Raw genomic sequence first — 27,971 nt, 5'->3', positions numbered from 1 at the left:
CCGCCTCGCTCCGCTATTGGAAGGAATGCAGCCAATGGGAGAGTCGAGGCGGGGAGGTGCGGCCAATGGCGCGGGCCTGTTTGATTCAAAGGTTGCCTATAAAGTGGGCCTGCAGGCTGGTTCTTGTCCGAGGGCTGTCGCGTCCGAGTGCCGCTATGGCTCTGCTGTCCGAGGGCCTGGACGAACTGCCGGCTGCCTGCCTGTCTCCGTGCGGGCCGCCCAACCCGGCCGAGCTGTTCAGCGAGTCACGGCGCCTGGCTCTGGAGGAGCTGGTGGCCGGCGGCCCCGAAGCCTTCGCGGCCTTCCTGCGACGCGAGCGCCTGGCTCGCTTCCTGAACCCCGATGAGGTGCACGCCATCCTGCGCGCGGCGGAGAGGCCAGGAGAGGAGGGCGCGGCGGCGGCGGCCGAGGACTCGTTCGGCTCCTCGCATGACTGCTCGTCTGGCACCTACTTCCCCGAGCAGTCGGACCTGGAGCCGCCGCTGCTGGAGCTCGGCTGGCCCGCCTTCTACCAGGGCGCCTACCGCGGCGCCACGCGCGTCGAGGCCCACTTCCAGCCCCGCGGCACGGGCGAGGGCGGCCCCTACGGCTGCAAGGACGCTCTGCGCCAGCAGCTCCGCTCGGCGCGAGAGGTGAGCGGCCCTCCCGGGCCCTGGGTCGCACGGGAGACCCCCTTCAAGAATGGGAAATTGAGGCCTGCGGGGAGCACAGGCCGGGGCGACTACCTCCTCAGCTCCCTACCGGAAGCGCGGGCCACGGGGTCCCGGGGTCCCCGACTCACACCCCACTCTGCGTGTCTTCCCCGGATCCCCCGGGCCGCTCCTGGTGGCAGGGGATAGTGGGGAAGCCTCGGTTCCCAAGGATAAGAATTGTGTCCGGGTTCCATCTCCTAACGTTCATATCCCTGAAGGAGGGACCAGAAGTACTCCCAGCTCCAAATTTCAGTTGAAATCAAACTTGGAAAATTGCCGATTTCCCTGGCTGTCAGCCAACGCTGCATCCCACTTTCAGGAGCTTCTTAGGAGACTCATTACCAAAGAACTTACCTAGGGAAAGTTCCAGGAAGGTGGTCTCCAGAGACAACTACGGGGCATTAGGAATCAATTATTATTGCTAATTACTTTCACGCATCTTATGTTGTAAAAAGCAGATAAACACAAGTGGCAAAGTGAGACCCCTGCCGCTTTTTCTTTCTTGTCTTTTTTTTTTTTTTTCTTTGAGACAGAGTCTCACTCTTTTGCCCAGGCTGGAGTGAAGTGGTGGGAACTCAGTTCACCGCAACCTCCGTCCCCGGGTTCAAGTGATTCTCCTGCCTCAGCCTCCCAAGTAGCTCGGATTACAGGCGCCTGCCACCACTCCCGGCTAGTTTTTGTATTTTTAGTAGAGACAGGGTTTCGCCATGTTGGCCAAGCTGGTCTCGAACTCCTGACCTCAGGTGATCCACCCTCCTCGGCCTCCCAAAGTGCTAGGATTAAGGCGTGAGTCACTGCGCCCGGCCCCCTGCCGCTTTTTCTACTGCCAGAGACTGGAGGGGAAATTTGCCGCTGTGAATGAAAGGGGCAAGGAGTTTTCCATAGGCTGGGTCTGTGCCAGATTGCAGTGGTCTCCTAAAATGCAGATACATTTGCATTAGATCGGCTTCTGTATTCATAGTGGGTTTTGGTCCTACTGTCTGACTCAGTATGGCATGGTCATGGGCGCAGTGGAGGTCTTGTCTGCTTGCCAGCCTCAATGAAGCTGCAGCAGGGTGTTGGGGATCAAGGAGGAAGAAGGCAGCCTGCATGTGGGTGTGGCAGAACAGTATGGTGGCAGACACCTTGGTCTGGAACCATGGTCAGGTTGCTTGCTGACTGGCAGTGCCCGGCTTCCTGGCTGGCTGCCTGTGCCAGGGACATGGCAGATAAAGCCCCAGCCATGGTAAGACTTGCGAGGGCTGGTACATGAGTGTGTCTGACTGTGGGTGAAGATACCAGTGCATTGTCAGGTTGACATGTCCAAGTCCAAGCCCCAATTCTCACCAATGTTCTTAATATTCTTTCCCTGAATGGTGGGGTTGCAGTGGTAGTGGATACAGTGACCTAGTGCCTTGCTTTTGAGGGAGTGGTTGTGGGCTGCAGCTAGGCTTTTACCAGCCCTGAGGTGCTTTAGGTGGGCTGAGGGTTTTTTGATGCAGTAGACATTTTCCTTGCGGGTTCAGTGAGAAGATTAAAAAGATGGAAAAGGCAGACTTGTGTAGGTATGCATTCCCAAAGCTCACCTCCAGTAGAACTTGAGCACTTGGAACCTGAAAAATGTAAAGAACTGGTCTATATAGTGAGAGCTGTGGATTGTTCTAGTCTTTTGCCCATCTCAAAATTTTAGTGATAGCAAAGGGGCACTGGAACCAGAGGCCAGAGGGAAATTAAACTCACGTGCTGGCCTGAGGAGGGGATGGAGCCGGGAGCTCAGACTCTCCCTCATCCCATGGGCGTTTTGTAATACTGACATTTCCAGATAGAACCTGCTGCCCTAGTCTAGCTACCCACAGTTCCCTCTGAGATGCTATATTTGGAACGTGGGCAGTTTAAACTGAGAAAGTTACCTTTAAATCCGATGAGTATTGGCTGGATACGGTGGTCAAGCCTGTAATCCCAGCACTTGGGGAGGCTGAGGTGGACGGATCACGAGGTCAGCAGTTCGAGACCAGTCTGGCCAACATGGTGAAACCCCATCTCTACTAAAAATACAAAAATTAGCAGGGCGTGGTGGCACGCACCTATAATCCTAGTTACTCGGGAGGCTGAGGCAGGAGAATTGCTTGAACCTGGGAGGTGGAGGTTGCAGTGAGCCGAGATTGCGCCATTGGACTCCAGCTCTGGGCGACAGAGCACGACTCCGTCTTGGGGAAAAAAAAAATCCAATGAGTATTTTCAGTAGGTCGAATAGATGCCAAATTATTTGCTTACTCATTGCCTGCTGTGTATCAGACACTACCAGGCCTGGGGCCACAGGAGAAGGCATCAACCTTGCCAACACTTGAGGGTAGACAGTGTGCTGATGGGAAGCAGTGAGGAGTCTGCTACAGGTACTGCGGAAAGGGCTGAAGAAAGAAAGTCTGTGGAGTGGCAGTGACCTCAGAGCTGGGTTGGGCTTGCCAGACCTAGGGTATGGGGGCTGGCCCACAAGTGTTTAAGGAACTGGAATGTTTGGGGGCAGCCAAATTCCCCATAGCGGGTTAGTGGTAGGAGAGGAAGCTGGGGTAAGGGATGCTGAAATGAGTTGGGTTTGAGACAGTGCTGAATTTGAGGTCCCAGACGCTCTTTTGTTGGAAAAAAAAAAAAAAAGCCAGGCATGGTATCATGTGCCTGTAGTCCCAGCTACTCAGGAGGCTGAGGCAGGAGGATCGGTTGAGTCTAGGAATTCGAGGCTGTAGTGCACTATGACCATGCTGTGAATGGCTACTGTGCTCCAGCCTGGGCAACGTGGGGAGACCCTGTCTCTTTAAAAAAAAAAAAAAGTAATGCTTTCTATTTGCCAGGCACTGTTCTAAGTAATCCCAAGGAAGGTGCGATTATCATCTTCATTTTACAGCTGATAGAACTGGGGCATAGAGAAGTTAAGTAGCCCCAGAGTCATGCAGCTAGAGAATGAAGGACCCTGTACTCAAATTGAGGCACAGAATGTCTGAACCACTGTTAACAACCACACTCGCTGTGGAGGATTCAGGAGCCTGTGCTCGGGTGGGGAGAGGTGACAGAGAGCAGATCTGGTGGTTGGCTAAGTGCTACCACTGTTTAAGGGCATGCATTGTGAACAAGGGAGTGGCTGTGTCACCTTGACCACATCCTTTGAAGTCTAGTACCTGTGACAGCGAGGATCATAAAGGTGTAGGTCTTAGGCTGCTTTCAGGATGAAATGAGAAGCTGTTCTGCATCCGTGTTCTGATGGCAAAGGTACCTAATGGTGATATGATTGAGCATTTAGAATGGGTCAGTTTCTGTGCTAAACCCTTGACCTGAATTACCTCATTTAACTCTTCAAACCCTGTGAGGAGGCCACAATTAAGAAAAGACCAGGCACAGAGAAGTTAAGTAACTTGCCCAAGATCACACAGTTAGCATGGGACAGAGCTGGGCTCAAGCCCAAGTCTGTCTGGTTCCGGCTCTGAAGCGCACATGTTTTTTTTCGTTGTTGTTGTTATTTATTTTTTTTAAGACAGTCTTGCTCTGTCACCCACGCTGGAGTGCAGTGGCATGATTTCAGCTCACTGCAACCTCCACCTCCTGGATTCAAGTGATTCTCCTGACTCAGCCTCCCGAGCAGCTGGGATTACAGGAGCACACCACCAAGCCCAGCTAAATTTTGTAGGGTGTTTTTTTTTTTTTTTTTTTTTTTTTTTTGAGACAGAGTTGCTCTTGTTGCCCAGGCTGGAGTGCAGTGGCATAGTCTCGGCTCACTGTAACCTCTGCCTCCCGGGTTCAAGCGATTCTCCTACCTCAGCCTCCCAAGTAGCTGGGATTACAGGCGCCTGCTACTAATTTTTGTATTTTTAGTAGAGACGGGGTTTCATCATGTTGGCCAGGCTGGTCTTGACCTTGTGATCCGCCCGCCTCAGCCTCCCAAAGTGCTGGGATTACAGGCGTGAGCCACTGTGCCTGACCACTGAAGCCCACACTCCTAATCCCTACAGCACACAGCCTCCCTGCCATGAGGAAGGATTGGAGCTTTGTTAGTTTTCAACAGGCTGAAGGTTTGTAACAGTTGAAGATTGGGACTTTTTAATTTCCATGTTGTGTATTCTATGAACAGGAAAATGACAGTGACTAGACCTGTCCTTTTCAGGAAGAAAACGAGGTGGTCAGTTTTTAGAGGAGGAGGCATTAAGGCTGGCAGAGAACCTCCTCAACCCATCAAGTGGGGAAGGTGGTTAATGATGCCAGAAGAATATAGGTCTCTGGGTTTAGGTTTTGTAAACTAGAGTGCGTTTTCCTCTCCCTGGGAAAGATGGAGCCAGATAGATACTTCTGGTACCTGGAGCAGAGGGATCTATGGGAACCTTTTGGTGGGTGAATGAAGGAACTTTGAATGCCACGTGAATGGTCCCACTTAACCCCAGAGGTTGGGGCCAGGCTGCAGTAGAGCAGGGTCAGAGCTCAGCGTTTGCCCCGTGCAGCTTTATTTGCCCTCACTAAGGTGGTCTGGGGACCACCTTGCATCTTCAGGAATGTCTCTGGAAGAAGCCAGAATATGAAGCTCCTTGACCAGAGTATAGGCACAGGAAGCCAGGGTTACTTGGTAAATGGCAGGGCCTAATCCTGGCTTTGCAGCCTAAATGGCTTGTTCTGGCATAGGCTTTATCCAGCAGCTCTCTGACCACACAGAATCACTCAGTGTGTCTGATACATAAAAGGTGCTCAGTAAATACTGTAGGGGCCTATTATGTGCAGCTTTGCTCATTCAGCTACATGCTTTAAGGAGAAATAAAGGGTGGGGGAAAGGGAGTGGGAGGTAAGAAGAAAAGTAGTTCAGGTGATTCTGTCTGCCTTTCTACTCAGCAAGTATTTGTCCCTGGGTGGCTGTGCCTGGGGGTTGTGAATCTGCCATCCCCTTCCTTGACACTGTTTCTATATACCTTTCAAAGTGTGGGCATTCTGCCACACTAAATGAGATACAGTGTTTAAAAACAAATGGTTTGGCCATGCGTGGTGGCTCATGCCTGTAATCCCAGTGTTTTGGGAGGTCAAGGCTGGAGGATTTCTTGAGGTCAGGAGTTTGAGACCAGTCTGGGCAACATAGTGAGATCCCGTCTCTACAAAAAGTTAAAAAATTAGCTGGGTGTGGTGGCATGTGCCTGTAGTTCCAGCTACTCAGGAGGCTGAGGCAGGAGGATTACTTGAGCCCAGGAGTTGGAGGCTATAGTAAGCTATGATCATGCCACTGCACTCCAGCTTAGGTGACAGAGCAAGACCCTGTTTCTAAAAAATAAATAAAAACACAATTATGTGTAGCATGGCTTGAATACAAGCTGGCTGCTTACCAGGTGCTTAGGCGAGCTTCACCAAAACTGGAGGAAATACTGCTTTGAACCTTTTGAGAACCCATATGTTTGCTTCCTAAGGAAGTTTTTGGATAATCTTGAACTATGCAGGATATTTTCCCCACGTACTTGCTCTAGGTCCACCCCTCTACCACTGTATCTATTGATGACTCATTCAGCTTTTTGCCTCTGTTGCTATGTGAACTGGGATTTGGCTGGGCTGTGGCCCCTTGCCTGGAAGGGCTATGTAGTGTCATTTTGGCAATGTGCTTATGAATTGGCTGTCCGGCTATTCCAGTTTGTTGAATGGGAGTTCAGAGGCAAAGCTGGTACCACCAGGAGGTTCCAATTCCTCAGAGTCACCTTTCTTACCAGTGCCTATTCCCTATGCTCTTTTGTTCCAAAGAGGCCCCTTTTGCTATGACCTCACCCTCGGGCATCCTCTTGATAACCTGAGCGTTAGTAGTTGGGATCATTGCATTCCCAGAGAGCCCTGCCAGGAGGAGCAGCAGCTAAGGAATCTGTTGGGGGCCCCTGGCATGTACTTGGATGTATCTGAATTAAGGCTTTCCTGTTCTTGCATAACTTTCCTCTGCATTACAGTAGAGCCTGTGTGGTGTGATCAGTTTCTGTTCCAAATGCTCGTGTCAGCCCCAAGCAGGGCTTCTCACCCTCAGCACTATTGACCTTTTGGGTTGGATAATTCTTTGTCCTGAGGGTCTGTCCTGTGCATTGTAGGATGTTGAGTAGCATTCATGGCCCCCATTCACTCGATGCCAATGGTATTCCTCACCCCCGGTAGTCATGATATTCAGTGTCTCCAGAGGGGGAAATAGGGACTTACTGATGAATGGGCACAGAGTTTCTGTTTGGGGCTATGAAAAAGTTTTAGAAACAGATAGCCTGGGCGTGGTGGCTCACGCTTGTAATCTCAGCACTTTGGGAGGCCGAAGTGGGTGGATCACGAGGTCAGGAGTTCGAGATCAGCACAGCCAAGATGGTGAAACCCATCTCTACTAAAAATACAAAAATTAGCCGGGCATGGTGGCAGGTACCTGTAATCCCAGCTGCTTGGGAGGCTGAGGCAGAGAATTGCTCGAACTTGGGAGGCGGAGGCCGTAGTGAGTGGAGATTGCTCCACTGCACTTCAGCCTGGGCAAAAGAGTGAGACTCTGTCTCAAAAAAAAAACAAACAAAAAACAGATAGTAGTGATGGTTGTGAATGTAATTACTGCCACTACGTTGTACACTTAAAAATTATTAAGATGGCAAACTTATCTATTTTACCGCGATAAAAAATGTCTCCAGACATTGCTAAATGTCCTCTGGGGGCAAAATCGCCCCCAGTTGTGAACCACTGGCCTAGAAGTTCTCACTAGTGCATCATTATGGGATGTTACCCACTGGACTGAAGTGTTGCTGCTGTTTATCCCTTCCTTTTGATTTCATGTGTCAGGTTAAGGATTTTAGAATTTAGCCATTTCTTTTAAAAAATATTGTGGTAAAAAATACATAGCAAAATTTACCATTTTAACCAATTGTAAGTGTATAGTTCAGTGGCATTAAATAGGTTCACACTGTTGTGCAGCTGTCACTAGCAGACATCTCCAGAGCTGTTTCAGCTTCCCAAGGTGAAACTCTGTACCCATTAAACACTAGCTCCTCATATTCTCCTTTCCCAGCCCCTGGCAACCACCATTCTACTTTCTGTCTGCCCCTTCCTTCCTTCCTCCCTCCCTCCCTCCCTCCCTCCCTCCCCCCATCCCTTCCTTCCTTCCTTCCTTCCTTCCTTCCTTCCTTCCTTCCTTCCTTCCTTCCTTCCTTCCTTCCTTCCTTCCTCCCTCCCTCCCTCCCTCCCTCCCTCCCCCTCCCTCCTTCCCTCCTTCCTTTTTCTTTCTTTTTCCCTGTTTCCCTCTTTCTTTCTTTCTCTCTCTTTCTCTTTCTTTTTCTTTCTTTCTCCTTCCTTCCCTCCCCCTCCCTCCCTCCCTCCCTCCCTGCCTCCCTCCCTCCCTCCCTCCCTGCCTCCCTGCCTCCCTCCCTCCCTCCCTCTTTCTCTCTCTCTCTTCTTTTTTCTTTTCTTTTCTTTTTTTTCTTTCTTCTCTTTCTTTTCTTTCTCTGTCTGTCTCGCTCTGTCGCCAGGCTGGAGTACAGTGGTGTGATCTTGGCTCAATGCAACCTTTGCCTCCCGGGTTCAAGCGATTCCCCTACCTCAGCCTCCCAAGTAGCTGGGACTACAGGTGCCTGCTACCACACCTGGCTAATTTTTTGTATTTTAGTAGAAACAGGGTTTCACCGTGTCGGCCAGGATGGTCTCGAGCTCCTGACCCTCGTGATCTGTCCTCCTTGGCCTCCCAAAGTGCTGAGATTACAGGTGTGAGCTACCGTGCCTGGCCTCTGTCCGCCATTTCTTTATTCTTTTCCTTTAGTGTCTAGCAGACAGTAAGGAAGCTGTAGGATTCTTCTCTGACTGCTTTATGGATAGAGCGTACGTTATTTCAGGAAAAAAGAAAGCAAAAACCAATGTAGTGGGTATATTGGCTTAAAAAAATCTTGAACCCCGACTCTACTAAAAATACAAAATTAGCCGGGCGTGGTGGCACATGCCTGTAATCTCAGCTACTTGGGAGGCCAAGGCAGGAGAATAGCTTGAACCCGGGAGGCAGAGGTTGCAATGAGCCAAGATCGCGCCATTGCACTCCGGCCTGGGCAACAAGAGTGAAACTCCGTCTCAAAAAAAAAAAAAGAAAATTCTTGATGCAAATGATATAACCTTCAGAAGGGAATTTGGCAATATCTAGCAAAATTTCAGTTATATTTACCCATTGATCTAGCACTTCCACTTCTATGTGTCTAGATACATTGGCAAAAATATGAATAGTTGTAGACAATAGGCCACGTGTTGCAACACTAATTATAATAGCAGAACACAGGAAAAAGTTTAGGTGTTCATCAGTAGAGGGTGAGTTCATCATTGTGAATAAACCAGTTTGTCTCTGCAGTGGAATATCCTGTAGCTCCAAGAAGGAATGAAGACTAGCTCTGATATGCGGTATCTAGAATGGTACTGACCAATGTGGTAGCCACATGAGGCTATTAAAGTTTATATGGATTAAAATTAAGTAAAGATTCAGTTCTGTCATCTTGGAAGGTTCTGTTGGGCCACACTAGTCTAGAACAATGTATATTCCATGCTACCTTTTATCTATAGGGGGATATAAACACATATACATAGGTATGTACATAGTATACTTGTTTATATAAAACAAATATGTTTATATACACCTATGTATACTTGTTTATATTAAAAATGGAAGAATAAACAAAAACTATTGGAAATATTATCTCAATGGGGAGGGAGGGACAAGGATGGAAACTAGGTATCTTTGAAAGTACCTTGTTTTGTAAATTGGATTTTGGAACTAGGCAAATGTTTTACATACTTATAAAAACAACTCAAAATGAGAAGCCCTCCTCCCCCTACCCCCTAACTTCTTGGTGCTTTTCCCTCCCCTTTGAAAAGCCCGCCTGCTTGTATACTTCGTGCTGGAATAGTACAGATTACTGAATAGTGGTCAGTCCCTCCACAGGTCAGTAAAAACTTTGCTCCCGCCACCCTCTGGTGACCCTGCCAGCACTTTCATCTGATACTTAAATTGTTTTATTTGTTTGCTTGTTTGTTTGTTTGAGACAAGTTCTTATTCTGTTGCCCAGGCTAGAGTGCAGTGGTGCAATCATGACTCACTGTAGCCTCGACCTCCCAGGCTCAAGTAATTCTCCTGCCTCAGACTCCCAGGTAACTGGGACTTACAGGCACATGCCACCACGCCCAGATCATTAAAAAGTTTTTTGTGGAGACAGGATCTCAACTGTGTTGCCCAGAGTGGTCTCAAACTCCTGGCCTGAAGTGATCCTCCCACCTCAGCCTCCTAAAGTGTTGGGATTACAGACGTGAGCCACTGTGCCTGACCTAAATTGTTAATTTGATAATAGCCTCTGAAACAGAGGGAAAACAGTATATACAAGCAAGTTTAGGTTTCGCTATGGGAATTTACATTCTTTTTTGTTTTTAAACTCCAAAGATGTCAAGATAGTTACTTAAAGGTTTTTAACAAAATCCCAAGGAGATCATTTCTGTTCTATTAAAACATGTAATACATGGGGAGAAAATATATCTTTTGCTTTTTTAGCAAGAGGGTCCCTCGAGAGTAAGGAGAGGAAGTGAAGGAGCAATGGAGGCCATGTGGTCAGCTGGGACAATGCAGCGGCCAGCATGTTATTGACTGCAGCACAGGCTGACATATCTTTGAACGTGTGCAGATCTTTGGTGGAATTCCAAGCATGTTGCACACCTGACCTCACTGTATGACTCTGGAAGGGAAGGGAGGGAAACTGAGGTGCAGTGAGAAGGGGTGATCGGTACGAACTTCCTGCTTCACACAGAGGAAGAAAAGCTGGAATGAGAACTGGAATGACTGGCCCTGAGGGGCCTCTTGGGGCTGCATATGTGCCTGGTCAGAGCCCAGACCTGCCCATGGAGTGTGTATGAATCACTGACTTCGAAGAGCTGGAAGGGGCCTTGTTTCAAGGACACTGAGACTCAGATGGAATGGCTTGTCCAGGGATAGTGACAGAATTGGGACTAAGAATATGAGTAGCTACCATTTGAGGGCTTTCCATATTCTAGGAACTGCCAATAAACACTATGAGGTAGGTAGTCTCAATCATCCGTGGTGAGCTCGAGCCCATGCACTTCATGGGCTATGCTGCTGAGCCTTTAGTGTTCGTTCTAAGCTCCCAATCATGTGAAGAACTGCCCATTAAACTTGTTTGGAATGATATAAAATACTGAGTGTAGTACTTTTCTTAGATGACTGCAGAGTCACACAGACCTGGGTTGAAATTCCAGCCCTTGTACTTGCTTAAGTTTGTCACCTTGAACAAGTTACCTAACCTCTTCAAGCTTTGGCTTTCTCATCTATAGATTGGGGATGATAGGTAATGGGGTTTTGAAATCTCTAGATAGCACTTTTGAGCTTTTGTGCAAGAAGGCAAGCAGAGGCCGGGCGCGGTGGCTCAAGCCTGTAATCCCAGCACTTTGGGCGGCCGAGACGGGCGGATCACGAGGTCAGGAGATTGAGACCATCCTGGCTAACACGGTGAAACCCCGTCTCTACTAAAAAAATACAAAAAACTAGCCGGGCGAGGTGGCGGGCGCCTGTAGTCCCAGCTACTCGAGAGGCTCAGGCAGGAGAATGGCGCAAACCCGGGAGGCGGAGCTTGCAGTGAGCTGAGATCCGGCTACTGCACTCCAGCCTGGGCGACAGAGCAAGACTCCGTCTCAAAAAAAAAAAAAAAAAAAAAAAAAAAAAAAAGGCAAGGAGAAAAGAGTTCAGTTCTACTTGGCAAGTAACATAAACAGGGTCTGTGACCTTCCCAGAGACCAAGAAGGCCATCATGATGTCTGCTGTTCAACTACATAGGTTCCCAAGTCCCTTGGTACAAATCAGGAGGGGATAGGTAGAAGGACTGAGAGAGATAGGCTTGAGATTTGTCACCTGAGATGATGTGCACAGGTGCAGTTGCTCCAGATATGGCTGGAGAAGTGCAGGAACAGTGGGGTGCTGCATTAGGCTGGCCATTAGGCCCCTGACTAGCTGAATATGTCCTCCTCACATCTCCTGTTGTAACTGACTTGCACTGAGTTGCAAATTGCAAATGGGTGTTGATCCTGGAAGGGACTCTTGAAAGTCACCACTCTCATGACTTTCTAGCCCTTAGAGAGTGGGTGGGCTCCACGCAGCACAGACTGGGAGAGTGCCATGACTGTGGGCACTTGATGTGCAAGGGCTGCCTGCCTTCCAGACATGCCTTTGTCCTTTGCACATTATGCCTCCAGGAGTGGGAGCAGTGGCCAATTTCCACATCAGTATTCAAGTCCAGGTGTATTTCTGGGCCCACAGGATGCAGCATGAGCACCGGACACCTAGGAGATGCATCCTGGCTTGGAAAGCAGGACTCAGCCGGTTAGTGGATGAGTCCAGGTCATTGCTCAGCTCAGTGAACAGAGTGTCCCTTCAGTCTAGCCCCAGGTCTAATTCAGCTACGCAGGAATTGGTTGCATGAGGGCTGGGACATAGGAATGGGGGATGGGGATGGGGATTTGAAGGAAGACCTTCCTACTGATTGCTTCTACAGTAGGACTGTGGACTTTTGCTCTGTAAAAGACAAGTACTTTTGACTGGGCATGGTGGCTCATGCCTGGAATCTCTGCACTTTGGAAGGCCAAGGTGGGTGGATCACTTAAGCTCAGAAGCTGGAGGTCATCCTGGGTAACATGGTGAGATTCTATGGCTACAAAAATTAGCCAGGTGTGGTGGCATGTGCCTGTAGTCGCAGCTACTTGGAAGGCTGATGTGGGAGGATTGCTTGTGCTTTGGAGGGGGAGGTTGCAGTGAGCCGAGATCACACCACTGCACTCCATCCTGGGCGATGGGGTGAAACTTTGTTTCCAAAAACAAAAAATAGATGAATACTTTTAAGAGTCCTGCTTTAGTAAGAAAGGAGTGGGTGCTGGGTATAGGGGGAGTCAGGGAAAGAAAAACCTCCATCAACTCTACACACCCTGAGGATGTTAAGGACTAGTGTTCAAATCCAACACGCAGGAAAGGGTGAGGCTTTAAAACCAAACGGTGGAACAAATAGCAAATTAGGTATTTACTCACCATATAACAAAGGTGTTGCACAATTGTTTTGTTAAGTGGTGAATCAAAATTCAGCTTGGTGGTGCCTTGTGCTGTGGGCCCCTGGGCGCATGCCTCTGCCCCCAGCAGGTCTCTAATCCAGCAGCTGGGCTGGGTTTTTCTGGTCTTTGTTTCCAGAAGCACTGAGGGTACGTGTCCATTGGCCCATCACACTCTGTTACCCCTGGCTTGTCTCCTGTCTCATTAGACTGCGTTCTCGAGGACAGGGATTGACACTAGATCCTCAGTGCTCAACACCTGCCTGCCTCGATTGGGTCCACCCTGAAGATTTGAAAGAAGAGTGGGAAATCAGAGAGGCAAGCAGGTGTGTGCGTTTTCCTCTTTAGTTTCTCCCGTGAGCACTACTCTCATTCTTACACCTGCATATTCCAGACCTCTTTCTGAAGGTTTTACTGCCACCTCAAAATTCATTTCGAAGCCCACCCCTCGCTCTTGCTTCTTGTCTTGTGTTTCCTGTTTCCTTGTATCTGAATATCCCTCTCCCTGTCATCCTCAGCCCATGTCACCCACTGCTGGGCTCTCCCATGGCTTCCTTCCCTCTTCTGCAACCTCATTGCTTCTTGCCTGCCACTGATTTTCCTTCTTCCCTCTTCTGCAACCCTCATTGCTTCTGCCATGTCACTGAGTTTTCTTCATTTGGTCTCTAGTCCTCCTAAACATTTATTGAAGTTGCTTAACCTAAAGAATATCCACGTGACTGATGTGTTGTAGGTCCTGTGTTGGAGGAGGTGGGGCCAGACTCTGACCTATACCAGTCTCTTCTGGCATCAGTTTCTCCCATCCTGTTGGATGCTTCACTTTGAACTCATTACTCTTATACAGGCAATATGGAGAAGTTTGAAACTGATTCCTCAGTTGGCATTCGGGGCCTTCTGTGATCTTGCTCATTCATCCATCTTTTCCAGTCATGTCCCGTGACTCCCTTTTATACATGCTGTACGTTCCAGCTAGACTGGTACATACCCCGTCATTCCCTACCTCTTCCTTTGTCATCATATGGCTTCCCGTGGGAATGCCTTCTCCTCCCTTCACTTCTCCCATGCCCTTGTCCAAGTGTCCTTGTGATTCAGCTCAAATGCCATCTCCTCCAGGAAGCCTTCCCTGCTCTTATCTGGTAAGCATTTGAGTACCTATAGTGCCTATAGTCCACCACTGGAGGAGACACCTTGTTTTTGTTTTGTTTTGTTTTTTGAGATGGAGTCTTGCTTTGTTGCCCAGGCTGCAGTGCAATGGTGCGATCTCGGCTCACTGCAACCTTCACTTCCTGGGTTCAAGTAATTCTTGTACCTCAGCCTTCCTAGTAGCTGGGATGACAGGTGCATGACACCATGCTCAGCTAACTTTTTGTATTTTTAGTAGAGACAGGGTTTTACCATGTTGGCCAGGATGGTCTCAAACTCCTGACCTCAGGTAATCCACCCACCTTGGCCTCCCGAAGCACTGGGATTATAGACATGAGCCACCATGCCCAGCCCCCTTAGTTTAATTGCTTAGGCTATATATATCATTTTGCCTCTCTGCATCCTGTGTCCTCTCCTTGAGGTAAGTTGGGTCTATGTCAAATTCCTCATAGCCATCTTTCTGCCTAGTGCAGTGTGCAGCCCACGGTGGGCTCTGAGGAGGTCTTGGCTGCATAATAGCACCCGTTTCCTGCCTTGCCCTCCTGTGCTAAGCCCTTTCCATGCTTTATTTCACTTAATCCTCACAGCAGCCCTTTGACCCAGATGCTATTAATTGTATCCTCCTGAGGAGGAAACTGAGGCTCAAGAGATTAAGCCACTTGCCCAAGGTCACAGAGCTGGTAGGTGGTAGAGCTGGGTTCTATGCCCAGACCTTTTGTCTTTAATCCCTGCTGTATGACCCGAATGAGTAGGATGAATAGGACTGTCAAAATAGGATGTGTAAAGCCAGTGGAGGATATAAACTTCAGAGGATGCCATGAGTTCAGAAAGAACGTTTCTCGTTTTTTAAATCACTGTGTTCAGTGGGTTTCAGCCTTGCTCTTTACCAAGAGTAGCCCACAGCTTACAGCATCATTAAAAGGGGTGGGGAGGGAAAGGCAGCAGGAGAGTAACTGGTCTTCTCGACCCCCTCACAGCAGTGACTTCCCAGGAACTGGCATTTCAAGGTCTCACATCCTAGTAGACTACGCCCTGGAGTGTTGGAGAAAGACATCCAAATTGCCTTTTTGTCTCTTTATTCCTTCTTTAGTTCCCCAAATCCTTAAGGAGTAATGACTGTCATGTACTGTCCTGAGTCCTCTGGGACCACAGAAATGAATCAATCCCATTCAAGAGCCTTTGCTGCAGTAGAAGGAGTGAAACCCATAAATGAATAATCCTAACTTTCAGAAAAAGAGTTAATGTGATTCTGAGAGACAGGCTTTTACTGTTGAAATGGGGAGGAAGGAGAAACCCATATAGCTCCAGACTACAGAAGAGCTCCCAAGCCTTGGTTTCCTTAGTTAACACCCCCGGCTTCTGACTCAGTTTGTCAGGACCTGTTTCTAAGCCTGGATGTTTGGACACCCCCACTGCCTTGCCAGGAGTTTGCTGAGGACCTTGGTTTTAAGCCTGCAAAGGGTGTGATTAGAGGCATTGTGGCTGGAGCAGCCTGTCTTTAAAAGAGCGAGGAAAGCTGAGCAGTGTCTCCCTGTGTTGAACTGTCTGGACAGCTCCAGCTCGGGACTGGTAAAGTGAATAAATGAGCAGATACTAAGGGATCCTTTGTACCTTGTACTTTATGTAACATAGTCATTTAATTCTCGATACAAGCCTATTTTGCAGCTAAGGAAACAGACATTTGAAACAGCTGTAATTTGCCCAAGAATGCGTGGCTAAAAGGTGGCTCTTAATTGTAGTCTGATGCTAGGTGTGGAAAATCACTTGGGAGGCATGAATGGAGCCACGTTGTTGGGGAGTAGAAAGGCCTACTCTGAGCTTAAGGGCAGAATCCTTAGGAAATATTTCCCTGTTCTTTGCTATGGGCTTGCACTGTGGACAATACCAAAGAACTGCAGAGAGAGCCTTTTACTGAGGAGAGGCCGGTGTGGTGGAAGCCATTTGGTTAGAACCTGCCCAACAGACAGCTGATCAGGCCTGGCTGGTGGAAAGAACAGAATGTTAACAAATGTGGTATGCAGTAGGAGGGAAGCAGAAGATGGGAGAATCCATGGGCCTGCTTTGGTTGCTTTCAAGTCATGAGTTGATGGTGAATGGGGCAGGCCTTAAAAAAGTCAGAGATTAAGATTTAAAACCAGACAATAATTTAAAAAGTAGATTTCGAGAATGCTACCCCCAAGAAGGGCCCTCAGAATCTAAGGTTTTATTTACTTGTTTAACGGACAGCAAACTGAATCCTGGTGGGGAAATCTACAAGCCAAAGATAACAGTGTGTTACCCACAGAACCAGACAGCTTGCTGATCTGAATTAAGCCTGTAAGACAGGGGTTTAGTGGAGGAATAGAAGGTGAATGGAGCAGGTTCATAAGAGAGCAAGGCAGTGGATTGATGTGTATTTTTGAGAAACCTGCCAGCATGAACAGTTTAGTTGGGAGTGTTAGCTCCTAGTGACAGCATGGAGTGTTAGCTAGGCCAAGTCAAGATTTGTAGGATACGGGGCCCAGGTGTCTTTGGAGGTGCAAAAGAGTCTATGGTGAGGGGAGCACCAATACTGCAGAAGCAGGAGGGAAGGATAACTGTTGGATAGGGATCATTTCCCAGTTCTGAGTGGAGTCCAGAGTCCAGACAGCATGCTATAAGGTGGTGTCCTATAAGCTGACCATGTGCTCTTCCCCGTTTCACCTGTAGGTGATTGCAGTGGTAATGGATGTGTTCACAGACATCGACATCTTCAGAGACCTTCAAGAAATATGCAGGAAACAGGGAGTCGCTGTGTATATCCTTCTGGACCAGGCTCTCCTCTCTCAGTTTTTGGATATGTGCATGGATCTGAAAGTTCATCCTGAACAGGAAAAGGTTTGTGGTACACTATATCCAGTTTCACCACAGTCAACGAATGTGACTAAGCATCCATGATCTACAAGGTCGTTGGTGGCAGTATCCCTGTTTACAAGGAAGGGACTGAGGATGTGAGCAAAGTCATTTGCCTGGTCTTACAGAAAATGGACAGTACCTGTGACCTGGCAATTCTCCTAGGAGATGAAAATATAGGCCCCCACAAAAATTTGTGTATGAGTTTTATAGAAGCATTATTCATAAAGTCAAAGAGTGGAAACAATCCAATGCCCATCAACTGATAAATGGTTAAATGATATGTTGTCTATTTATACAATAGCGTACTATTCAACCATAAAAAGGAATGAAGTGCTGATACATGCTACAGCATGGATGAACCTGCAAACATGCTAAGTGAAGGAAGCCAGTCGCAAAAGACCACATATGATATTATTCCATTAAGTCAGAATAGGGAAATCTATAGAGACATCGATTAGTGGTTGCCTAGGGCTGGGGAGTTGGAGGGAAGGACGGGGTTATTGCTAACTGATGAGAATGTCCTGAAATTGACTAACGGTGATGGGGGTTGCATACATCTGTGGATATACTAAAAACTACAGAATTTGTGTTAATTGTATGATCTGTGAATTAGATCTCAATTAAGCTGTTGAAAGAAATGTTAGGATTCAAGACCTTGGCCTCTCCCCTGTATTGTCCTGCCTCTTAATAGAGCCTGGACCAGCTCCCTTGTTGAAGGCCCGAAGGCCACCCTGGAAGCTGCTGCTTTTGACAGTAGTTCCAGGAGGCTGCCCTTTTAATCACAGCAACCAGTATTTGTTGAGCTCCCATTCTGTATTTGGCACTGCTCCATGCTTTTTTTTTTATTTATTCTGAGACAGAGTCTTACTCTGTTGCCAAGGCTGGAGTGCAGAGGCACAATCTAGGCTCACTGCAACATCCCTCTCCCAGGTTCAAGCGATTATCCTGCCTCAGTCTCCCAAGTGGCTGGGATTACAGGTGTGCAACACCACACCTGGCTAATTTTTGTATTTTTAGTAGAGATAGGGTTTTGCCATGTTGTCCAAGCTGGTCTTGAACTCCTACCTCAGGTGATCTGCCTGCCTCAGCCTCCCAAAGTGCTGGGATCACAGGTATTAGGCCCCGCGCCCAGCCTGCTCTGTGCTTTTAACAGATGTTATGTAACTGAATTCTGGCAGCAGCCCTATCAGGTAAGTGGCATCTGTGTTTCAGATCAGGAAATAGTGACATAGAGAACCCAAGTGTCCACAACTGGGGTCTGCCTCCTCCTATGTCTGCCTCCAACCCCAGTGTCTGTAATCAGTATCACATGCTGCTGCTGTTCATTTCACATTATTGTAAAATTAGATTTTATGTCTATTTCTCTGATTCTGAAAATAAGTGTTTCAATGGAAGCCTATACAGCATAGCTAGCTTGGTCACTTTCATGGAAAGAAGCCAGAAAAATTGTCATATTTATTACAGAATTTTTTTTTTGTTCTGTTTTGTTTTTTTGAGATGGAATTTCACACTTGTTGCCCAGGCTGGAGTGCAATGGCACGATCTCAGCTCACTGCAATCTCTGCCTCCCGGGTTCAAGCAATTCTTCTGCCTCAGCCTCCTGAGTAGCTGGGATTACAGGTGCTCGCCACCACATCCAGCTAATTTTTTGTATTTTTAATAGAGACGGGGTTTCACCATGTTGGTCAGGCTGGTCTCAAACTCTTGACCTCAAGTGATCCATCCACCTCGGCCTCCCAAATTGCTGTGATTACAGGCGTGACCCACCACGCCCGGCCCAGAATTTGTTTTTTAAAAATTAAGCAACCCATCGCTTCTCGGCCTTTTGGCTAAGATCAAGTGTAAAAATTAAGCAACTTAACCTGTGAGCTTCAGAACTTTATTTGTTCATCACCTGAGCATCTATTATGCATTGAGTACTAGATATAAAGCAGTCAGCAAAACGAATTTAGTCTTTGGTACTATAAGTTATTGCCTAAGAGACTCTAACTTACCACCTTGTTATTACCAAGCAATTTGATTTACAAAATTCAGATTCTCCCACAGAGTTCTTGTTGATTGCCTCATGATAAAGACAGGATTGAGGTTTAGAGACCAATTGAGATGAGACAGCCATGTAACCCAACAGGTGGTTAGAAAGTGAGGCCAGGTGGACCCAAGGAAGATACACTTTGGCATGGAAAAGAGCATTATCAGCTAGTCAGGTGAAGAAATTGAAGGTGTCAGTGTTTAATTTCAAGGTGCTCTTTCTATAATTAAAGCTGTGCGTTAGCAGAGAAATCACAGAATTGTTCTGGCCACAACTTTGATCAAGTGATTTTCTCTGATTTATCTACTAGACAGAAATCTATGAGCAGGTACCAGTTCAGGTGCCTACTGTTGGTTGCTGCCTTCATAGGTGTCCAGATCCTCTGTAGGGGGATTTAAGAAGGCCTATTTCTCTGGCTTCCCCAGTTTTTGTAGTCTTACTCCTTCCTGGGGAAACACTGTCTTCTGGTTGCTTGTGTCTCCTGTGCCTGTCTGTGCTAGTGAATTTCTGCCCTTGCCGTATGGGGGCTGATTTCCCCATGCTTTGCCTCTGTAGCTGGTTCAGAATGTTGGGTTGTGCTGTCTGTAGGAACTTGGTCACACATTGATGTGCAGGCACTCATGAGTGCTTTGGCCACGATCACAGAGGCATGTACAACAGGCAGATGTGTGTCAAAGGGAAAGATACACAAAACCACACCTAATCTGCCCATAATGGTATTTTTTATGCTTATTATATGTTGATCCTTTACGACTTGGCTCAGGGGTCATCACCTCCTCCAGGAAGCTCTCCTCCCACCAAGTCCAGGTGTATCTCTATGACATTCCCTAGTCGTCTTTTTTTTTTTTAATTTTTATTTTGAAATAATTTAAGATTTATAAAGAAGTCACAAAAATAATATAAGAAATTCCTGAATACTCTTAGCCCAAGTTCTCCACATGTTAACATCTTACAAACCTCAGTACAAATAACAAAATCAGGAAATAAACTTGATATCAATACTATCTAATTTACAGAGTTATACATTTCCTGGTCATTCCACTAATGCCCTTTTTCTGGTCCAGGATCCAATCCAGTCTAGGATCACACCTTACATTTAGTTATCAAGTCTTCTGCATATCATTTAATCTGGAACTGTTTCTCCATCTTTCTTTGTCTTTTAGGGTCTTGACCCGCCCCCCCCTCCCCCCCCGCTGCCCCTCCCCCCCCGCTGCCCCTCCCCCCCGCTGCCCCTCCCCCCCTCCGCTGCCCCCACTCCATTTTTTTTCTTTTTTTTTTTTTTTTTTAAAGAAATGAGGTCTCACTATACTGCCTAGGCTGGTCCTGAACTCCTGGACTCAACTGATCCTCTTGTATCAACTAGCCTCCCAAGTAGCTGGAACGACAGACATTTGCCACCGTGCCCGGCTGGGTCTTGACACCTTTAAAGAACACTAGCCAGCAGGGCATGGTGGCTCACGCCTGTAATCCAAGCACTTTGGGAGGCCGAGGTGGGCAGATCACCTGAGGTAGGAGTTCGAGACCAGCTTGGCCAACATGGCGAAACCCCGTCTCTACTAAAAATACAAAAAAATTAACTGGGCGTGGTGGCAGGTGCCTGTAGTCCCAGCTACTTGGGATGCTGAGGCAGGAGAATCACTTGAACCTGGGAGATGGAGCTTGCAGTGAGACGAGATCATGCCACTGCACTCCAGCCTGGGCAACAGAGCCAGACTCCACCTCGGAAAAAAAAAAAAAAGCTAGCCAATTTTTTGTAGAATTTGGGTTTGTCTGATGTTTTCTCAAAGTTAAATTCAGATTACGCATTTGATAAGAAGACCACAGAAGTGGTATTATGTCTTGCCATAGTTTTGTTTTGTGTTTTATTTTTAGCTTATTTTGAATATTGATAGATTAACAGAAGTTGCAAAGATTGCACAGAAAAGTTTCATGTACCCTTCACCCAGTTTCCCCAAATGTTACATCTTATGTAACTTATGGTACAATGTCAAAACCTGGAAATTGACATTGGTACAATGTGTGTATACAGCTTTGTGCCATGTTATCATCATGCATGCACATCCAGACAGCAGTTTCCATCACCACAAAGATCTCCCTCCTCCTTCTCCTTTATATAGTCACATCACTCCCATCTCTTTAACCCCTAGCAACCACTAATTTGTTCTCTATTTCTATAATTTTGTCATTTACAGTCTATTATATAAATGGAATTATACAGTATGTAACTTTCAAGATTGGCTTTTTTCCCCTCATCACAGTGTTTTTGAAATCCATCCAAGTTGTGCATGTATCAACAGTTTGTTCCTTTTCATTGCTGAGTATTTATAGTATCTTATACCATTCAGCCACTGAAGGACATTTGGATAGTTTCCAGTTTTTGTCTATTATGAATAAAGTTGCTGTGAACATGTGTAGAGGTTTTGTGTGGATATAGGTTTTCATTTCTCTGGATGCTGTTATGTGTTATTGTAGTTTCTAAATCATTCAATTAGTTTCTCTCTCTTATTCTAGTCCTTGAAGGTAAGGAGCATGCCTTACATCTCTGTTGTCTCAGGGCTTGGCACATAGTAGGGGCTCTCTATGTTTATGGAATCAATGAGTCAAACAAAAATCTTACACATTTAATTTAAATGTGTAAGATTTCTAATGATATAGAACCACTGGTCTGCTCCAGAGAATGCAAATTGTTGTAGTATTTTGTATGCCATTGCTTATACATTTATGTGTGTCATTTTACAGGAATAATTATGCATACATGTGCAATATATTGCCCCAGCATACCACCACCAGTGTACCTTTTTGGTAATTATGTATTTGTAGGAGATGTGACATTGCTCGTTAAGCCACATGTGATATGAGTGTTTCTGCCTCAGCAGGCCTGTACTAGAGAACGCCTATCCTATGTTCCTCTTCTCCATACCCATTATGGTGTTGAGGGTGAGTGAGGATGGACTGGTACTCTGATGTGATGCCGTTAAACAAACAAGTTGGAGGAAAATCAGCTTAGCTTCTTTCAGATTTTGTTAAAATATTCTTTATTACTGGTGTGTTTTCTTTGATGATTTTATCCCACACATTTTGCTTCAGAATCATTTTTCGAATTCTGTTGTTTAGTATCCCAAAAAGGTTCGAAAAGAAGGCATACACACATGAACTAAGGGTCTCAAAAGTAAATATAAGAAAAGAACAGATGAGAAGAAGGACCAAATGTAGACGTAACATCACTTGAGGCTTGAGAACTGTTTGGCTAGTGTACCGTGTGTACTGTCACTAAATGGTATCCCTAAGCCACGCATCTGCCAATAATTATATCTGGGAATTGTAAACTCAGCCTTTTTGTCTTAATCATTTGCTCAACGGATGAGTATTGCTGAATTGTTTGTTTATATTTCTCCCACTCCCCACCAACAGCTGATGACAGTTCGGACTATCACAGGAAATATCTACTATGCAAGGTCAGGAACTAAAATTATTGGGAAGGTTCACGAAAAGTTCACGTTGATTGATGGCATCCGTGTGGCAACAGGCTCCTACAGGTAAGTTTCTAACCCGTCCAAGGCTTATTAATCTAAACTCTTAAGAAGCATGTCACGTAAAGGTAAAAGCCTTTTCCTCTCAATGGGAGCCTGTATGGCCACGCATTCTGATATGCACACATCTGTGTATACGAGCTGGTTATCAAAGCCTCCTGTTAGAGGCAGTTTGGGTGAGGGTCACCTCCCCTGTCCTGTAGTCCATAGATTAAAATGCAGAAGTTGAACTTGTATTGAGACAACACAGTCAGCAAGTCCTAGATTTCAAGCCTTGACCCAGGTCTGCAGGGGACAAATTGGGGGTTAACAGCAACACACAATCTGGAATCCTGGTTCCTTAGGGATCTGGACCTAGCTTGCCCTGGTCACTCGAAGGTAGGGGCAGTTGCAGGCATCTCCATTAGTGTTGAAAGCAGAGCCAGAGCTGTCAGCTTTAGACTCAAATCCTATATGTTGCTTCAAGCCTTGTAATTTAGCACTTTAGAAAATACTGATTATGTTTCTGACCCACCTTTGAAGTCTCACATTGGCAATGGCATCTGAAGGTAGAGAGCAGGGAGGTTGAAGAGAGGGTGGGGATAATGAGTGGTTTACATCAATCTCTAGAATTTGTGCCATTTTTACGTATGTGGCTCCAGTGGTTGTATGTTTTGCTGCCTCTGCAGTAGATTGTCTAATGGTTTGCATGAGGTGTGTCTGTAGAATTTTAAAAAGAAAACCCCATTTTTGAAGAAACATACAACCCTGAGTGATAATTACATGTCAGCCCTGGGTAAAGGTAGAAATGTGAAGACTTGTGGAAGATGAAGCAGTAAGATCAAGAAAATTTTGACACCTTTTTAAACAATACTCTCATTGCTCAGAATAAAATTTGAACTTTCTTCACCAAAGAGGCTGTTGGAAAAAACAAATATGAACTCTTTTTCTTGGAATTTCCTTTTGTAAGAAGTTTATTTAAAAAAAAAAATTTTTTTTTTTAACCCAAATAAAACCCAAGTAGGATTTATCTATATTAACTAAACTTAACTACAAATGGTTTTTGGCTGTTCTAAAATATAAAAACTACACTCTTCAAATGAAATTGATGACGATGATAGCTTCCATTTGTTGAGGACGTTCTATAATCTTGGTGTTGGATAGGTGTTTTATTTACATTATCTCATCGAAGGCTTTCTTTTTTTTTTTTTTTTTTTTTTTTTTTTTTTTGAGATGGAGTCTTGCTCTGTTGCTCAGGCTAGAGTGCAGTGGCGCCATCTTAGCTCACTGCAACCTCTGCCTCTCAGGAGTGATTCCTGTGCCTCAGCCTCCCGAGTAGTTGGGACTACAGGCATGCCACCATGCCTGGCTACTTTTTGTATTTTTAGTAGAGATAGTGTTTCACCGTGTTGGCCAGGATGGTCTCAGACTCCCGACCTCAGGTGATCTGCTGGCCTTGGCCTTCCACAGTGCTGGGCTTACAGGTGTGAGCCACTGTGCCCAGCCTCATTGAAGGCTTTCAAAAGAATCTTCCTTCTCAGGCTTTGAAGGCAGTTTTCAGGGGGACTTTGCATTAGCCAGATTTTTGGTTACAGGAGACAGAGTTGACTGTGTTTTATGATCTCTATTTGAAACCTATTCCGGTACAAATACCACCATTAGTGGGGTGATGGCGAGTGTCAGCTAACTCTCAAACGTACTGACTTGAAGAACTTGGAAGGAAGCATAGGAAGTTACAGTTGGTTTTCAGTTCACCTTGACCTAAGACCCACACACTGATCAGAACACTGTCTCCTGATTCTGATGTTTTCGAGTTGATTTTTGTTCTTAGGTAGGCTCTCCCTTTAAAGTCAACAATCCTGGCTTTCTTTTTTTTTTTTTTTTTTTGAGACAGAGTCTTGCTTTGTTGCCCAGGCTGGAGTGCAGTTGTGCGATCTCGGTGCTCTGCCGGCTCCGCCTCCTGGGTTCACGCCATTCTCCTGCCTCAGCCTCCTGAGTAGCTAGGACTACAGGTGCCCGCCACCACACCCAGCTAATTTTTTTTTTTGTATTTTTAGTAGAGACGGGGTTTCACTGTGTTAGCCAGGATGGTCTCGATCTCCTGACCTCATGATCCACCTGCCTCGGCCTCCCAAAGTGCTAGGATTACAGGCATGAGCCACCGCACCCGGCCAGATCCTGGCTTTCTTACATGGTCTTTAGTCGCTGTCTCCCAAAGGGTGAAACACTTTCACTCAGAATTGCTATCAATCCCTTCTGTCAGAATCCATTTGACAAAGAAAAAAGAAATCTCTAAAAAATTACTTGGCTCGGGTGGGATTACATGCCCAACCTGAATGAATCCCTGCATCCGAGGGAATAGGATACTCTGGCCAGTCTGGACCATATGCCTGCCCCTATTGTGGTTGGAGAGAGTATGATAATGAAAGCTTTCTGGGGTACAGGTGGGTGTGAGTTCTGCTAGCAGACAAGGGAGGCGGGGAAGGGACACTGGACAGGCAAGGGCACATGGCCACTAATCAGCTCTAACATGTTTTGAGCCATGGTGTTTTGTGAAAATGGCAGCATAGCCCCATGACTGTGGGTCCTCCACTGTTAGGAAGACTGCTTCAACAGCCACAAGGACGAGCTTGAGGGCAGGAAGGCATGTTACCACTCAAACAGTAGCAAGGAGCAGGGCATTAGCAATTCATAGGGCCTGGGGCCTGATATGGGGTCCATTAGTAGCTCCCCACTGTGATAATCCCTTTATCTGGTTTCCGTACCTTTAAAATGGGGGTGCTGGCCTAGTTTTCTTACCTTACAATGGGGATGCTGGCCTAAATACTTACAAGCCCTACTTTTTATTTTTAATTAATTAATTAATTTATTTATTTTTTGAGACGGAGTCTCACTCTGTCATAGAGTGTACAGTGTCATGACCTCGGCTCACCGCAACCTCTGCCTCCCGGGTTCAAGCAATTCTCCTACCTCAGCCTCCTGAGTAGCTAGGATTACAGGCATGCACCACCATGCCTGGCTAATTTTTTGTGTGTTTTTACTGGAGACAGGGTTTCCCCATGTTGACCAGGTTGGTCTTGAACTTCTGACCTCAAGGGATCTGCCCACTTTGGCCTCTCAAAGTGCTGGGATTACAATCGTGAGCCACCGCGCCTGGCCCCCTTTCTAGTTTTTAAAAACTCTGAGGCAAGGACCAGGTGAGGTGGCTCATGCCTGTAATCCTAGCACTTTGGAAGGCTGAGGTGGGAGGACTGCTTGAGCCCAGGAGTTCAAGACCAGTCTGAGCAATATAGCAAGACCCCATCTCAAAAAAAACAAAACAAAACAAAAAAAACCCTCTGAGGCTGAGCATTTAGTGTGTTTGTTAAACAGCTGGCCTTTTTACTTTTATGGTAACACACATATGTGTTATATATATGTTAAGGCTAGTTAAATGCATGCAAATGTTAGGTATTGTATCACCAAAGTTGTGACCCTTATGTGGTAAGATACCTGTGCTATATTATTCAGATGGACAGTGAGTAAACCAAAATTGCTCATCCTTACCAGCTGCTGTTTGTTTCTTTTTAATCCTTAAGTTTTACATGGACAGATGGCAAATTAAACAGCAGTAACTTGGTAATTCTGTCTGGCCAAGTGGTTGAACACTTTGATCTGGAGTTCCGAATCCTGTATGCCCAGTCCAAGCCCATCAGTCCCAAACTCCTGTCTCACTTCCAGAGCAGCAACAAGTTTGATCACCTCACCGACCGAAAACCACAGTCTAAGGAGCTCACCCTAGGCAACCTGCTGCGGATGCGGCTGGCTAGGCTCTCCAGTACTCCCAGGAAGGCGGACCTGGACCCAGAGATGCCCGCAGAGGGCAAGGCAGAGCGCAAGCCCCATGACTGTGAGTCCTCCACTGTTAGTGAGGAAGACTACTTCAACAGCCACAGGGACGAGCTCCAGAGCAGAAAGGCCATTGACGCTGCCACTCAAACAGAGCCAGGAGAGGAGATGCCAAGGCTGAGTGTGAGTGAGGTGGGAACACAAACCAGCATCACCACAGCGTGTGCTGGGACCCAGACTGCAGTCACCACCAGGATAGCAAGCTCTCAAACCATGGTTTGGTCCAGGTCGACCACCACTCAGACTGACATGGATGAGAACATTCTCTTTCCTCAAGGAACTCAATCTACGGAAGGGTCACCAGTCTCAAAAATGTCTGTATCAAGATCTTCCAGTTTGAAGTCTTCCTCCTCTGTGTCTTCCCAAGGCTCTGTGGCAAGCTCCACTGGCTCTCCTGCTTCCATCAGAGCCACTGACTTCCACAATCCTGGCTATCCCAAGTACCTGGGCACCCCCCACATGGAACTGTACTTGAGTGACTCACTTAGAAACTTGAACAAAGAGCGGCAATTCCACTTCGCTGGTATCAGGTCCCGGCTCAACCACATGCTGGCTATGCTGTCAAGGAGAACACTCTTTACTGAAAACCACTTTGGCCTTCATTCTGGCAATTTCAGCAGAGTTAATTTGCTTGCTATTAGAGATGCAGCACTTTATCCTTCCTATCAGTAACTACTCCGTGTTCAGACTCCTGGTTTCTTCCAGGCTTACAGTGGACATCATCAGCTTCCTGCTTTAAAAAATATCTTACGTCCCTAATTGCCTTTCTTTTACCTGACTTTGTCACCTTTGTTGTCTTTGAATTCTATAGGCTGCATATTCTTTTACGTGCTTTGTTTTGTTTTTGTCATGTATGTACCAGGTATTGGTTTTACGGTTTAAACACTATGGATACAGGTTTATTTTTTTTTCTTGTTTTTTTTTTTTGCACAATTTTAATAGTCATGCACTACATAATGATGTTTCGGTCAATGACAGACCACGTATATGATGGCAGTCCCGTAAGATTATAATACCGTATTTTTACTATACCTTTTCTATGTTTAGATACAAATACCATTATGTTACAGTTGCCTACAGTATTCAGTGTAGTAACATGATGTACACGTTTGTAGCCCAGGAGCAACTGGCTATACCATATAGTCTAGGTGTGTAGTAGTTATACCATCTAGGGTTCCGTAAGTACACTCTGTGCTGTTTGCACAAGGACGAAGTCACCTAACAACACATTTCACAGAATGTATCCCTATCATTGGGCAACACGTGACTGTATTAATCTCTTAAGGAGAATGCTTAGGTGTTCTAAGTCTAACTCAGGTGAGAGATGAAATATGTTTTGCATTTTTCTCAGGTTATATGCTTTTCCGCTTTAAAGGTTTGAATTACCAGCATTTTTGTGATCAAAATCCTATTTAGAAAAAATAAAACTACTTTTTATCTCTTTAGAGTATCTGTGTTCTTAGCATTAAATAAATATAAACTTGTGTTTTTGTACTTTTTTCCCCCTTCTCTGACACTTTTCTCTTTAAATCTGGGAATATGTCACAAATAAATGCATCTAATAGATAAAGGTATATAGGTATCTATATCTGAAGGTTTTTAACATAGTGTCAGGGTGAGGAAGAAATAGATGATCCAAACTATAGAAGGGAAAATAGATCCACTTAACCTTCGTTAGCATCATGAATGTTGATGTTACCGTATAGTTTGAGTGAGGAAACTGGCCAGAAATAGCAGGCCTTTGCACATGCTCTGCCTTTTCTCTTTTTGAAG

At 46.2% G+C, this 27,971-nt stretch overlaps 1 protein-coding gene across 1 annotated transcript; it reads left to right on the top strand.

The window, feature by feature from the left end:
* The first annotated feature begins 116 nt into the window (after positions 1-116).
* Positions 117-27,666, top strand: FAM83D (family with sequence similarity 83 member D). Its single transcript, XM_050807098.1, has 4 exons — positions 117-632; positions 16,587-16,754; positions 22,213-22,337; positions 25,889-27,666. The coding sequence occupies exons 1-4, from the start codon at positions 156-158 to the stop codon at positions 26,868-26,870; spliced, it is 1,752 nt and encodes a 583-aa protein (XP_050663055.1). The 5' UTR covers positions 117-155; the 3' UTR covers positions 26,871-27,666.
* Positions 27,667-27,971: the final 305 nt, after the last annotated feature.

This window comes from Macaca thibetana, chromosome 10 (assembly GCF_024542745.1).
Source record: "Macaca thibetana thibetana isolate TM-01 chromosome 10, ASM2454274v1, whole genome shotgun sequence".
Taxonomy (NCBI): Eukaryota; Metazoa; Chordata; class Mammalia; order Primates; family Cercopithecidae; genus Macaca; species Macaca thibetana.
This window is presented reverse-complemented; position numbering and strand designations above follow the sequence as displayed.

Coding starts and splice junctions, on each gene's coding strand:
- FAM83D (XM_050807098.1), top strand. CDS start 156: ATGGCTCTGCTGTCCGAGGGCCTGGACGAACTGCCGGCTGCCTGCCTG. Junction 16,755..22,212: donor TTCATCCTGAACAGGAAAAG/GTTTGTGGTACA, acceptor CCCCACCAACAG/CTGATGACAGTTCGGACTAT. Junction 22,338..25,888: donor GTGGCAACAGGCTCCTACAG/GTAAGTTTCTAA, acceptor TTAATCCTTAAG/TTTTACATGGACAGATGGCA.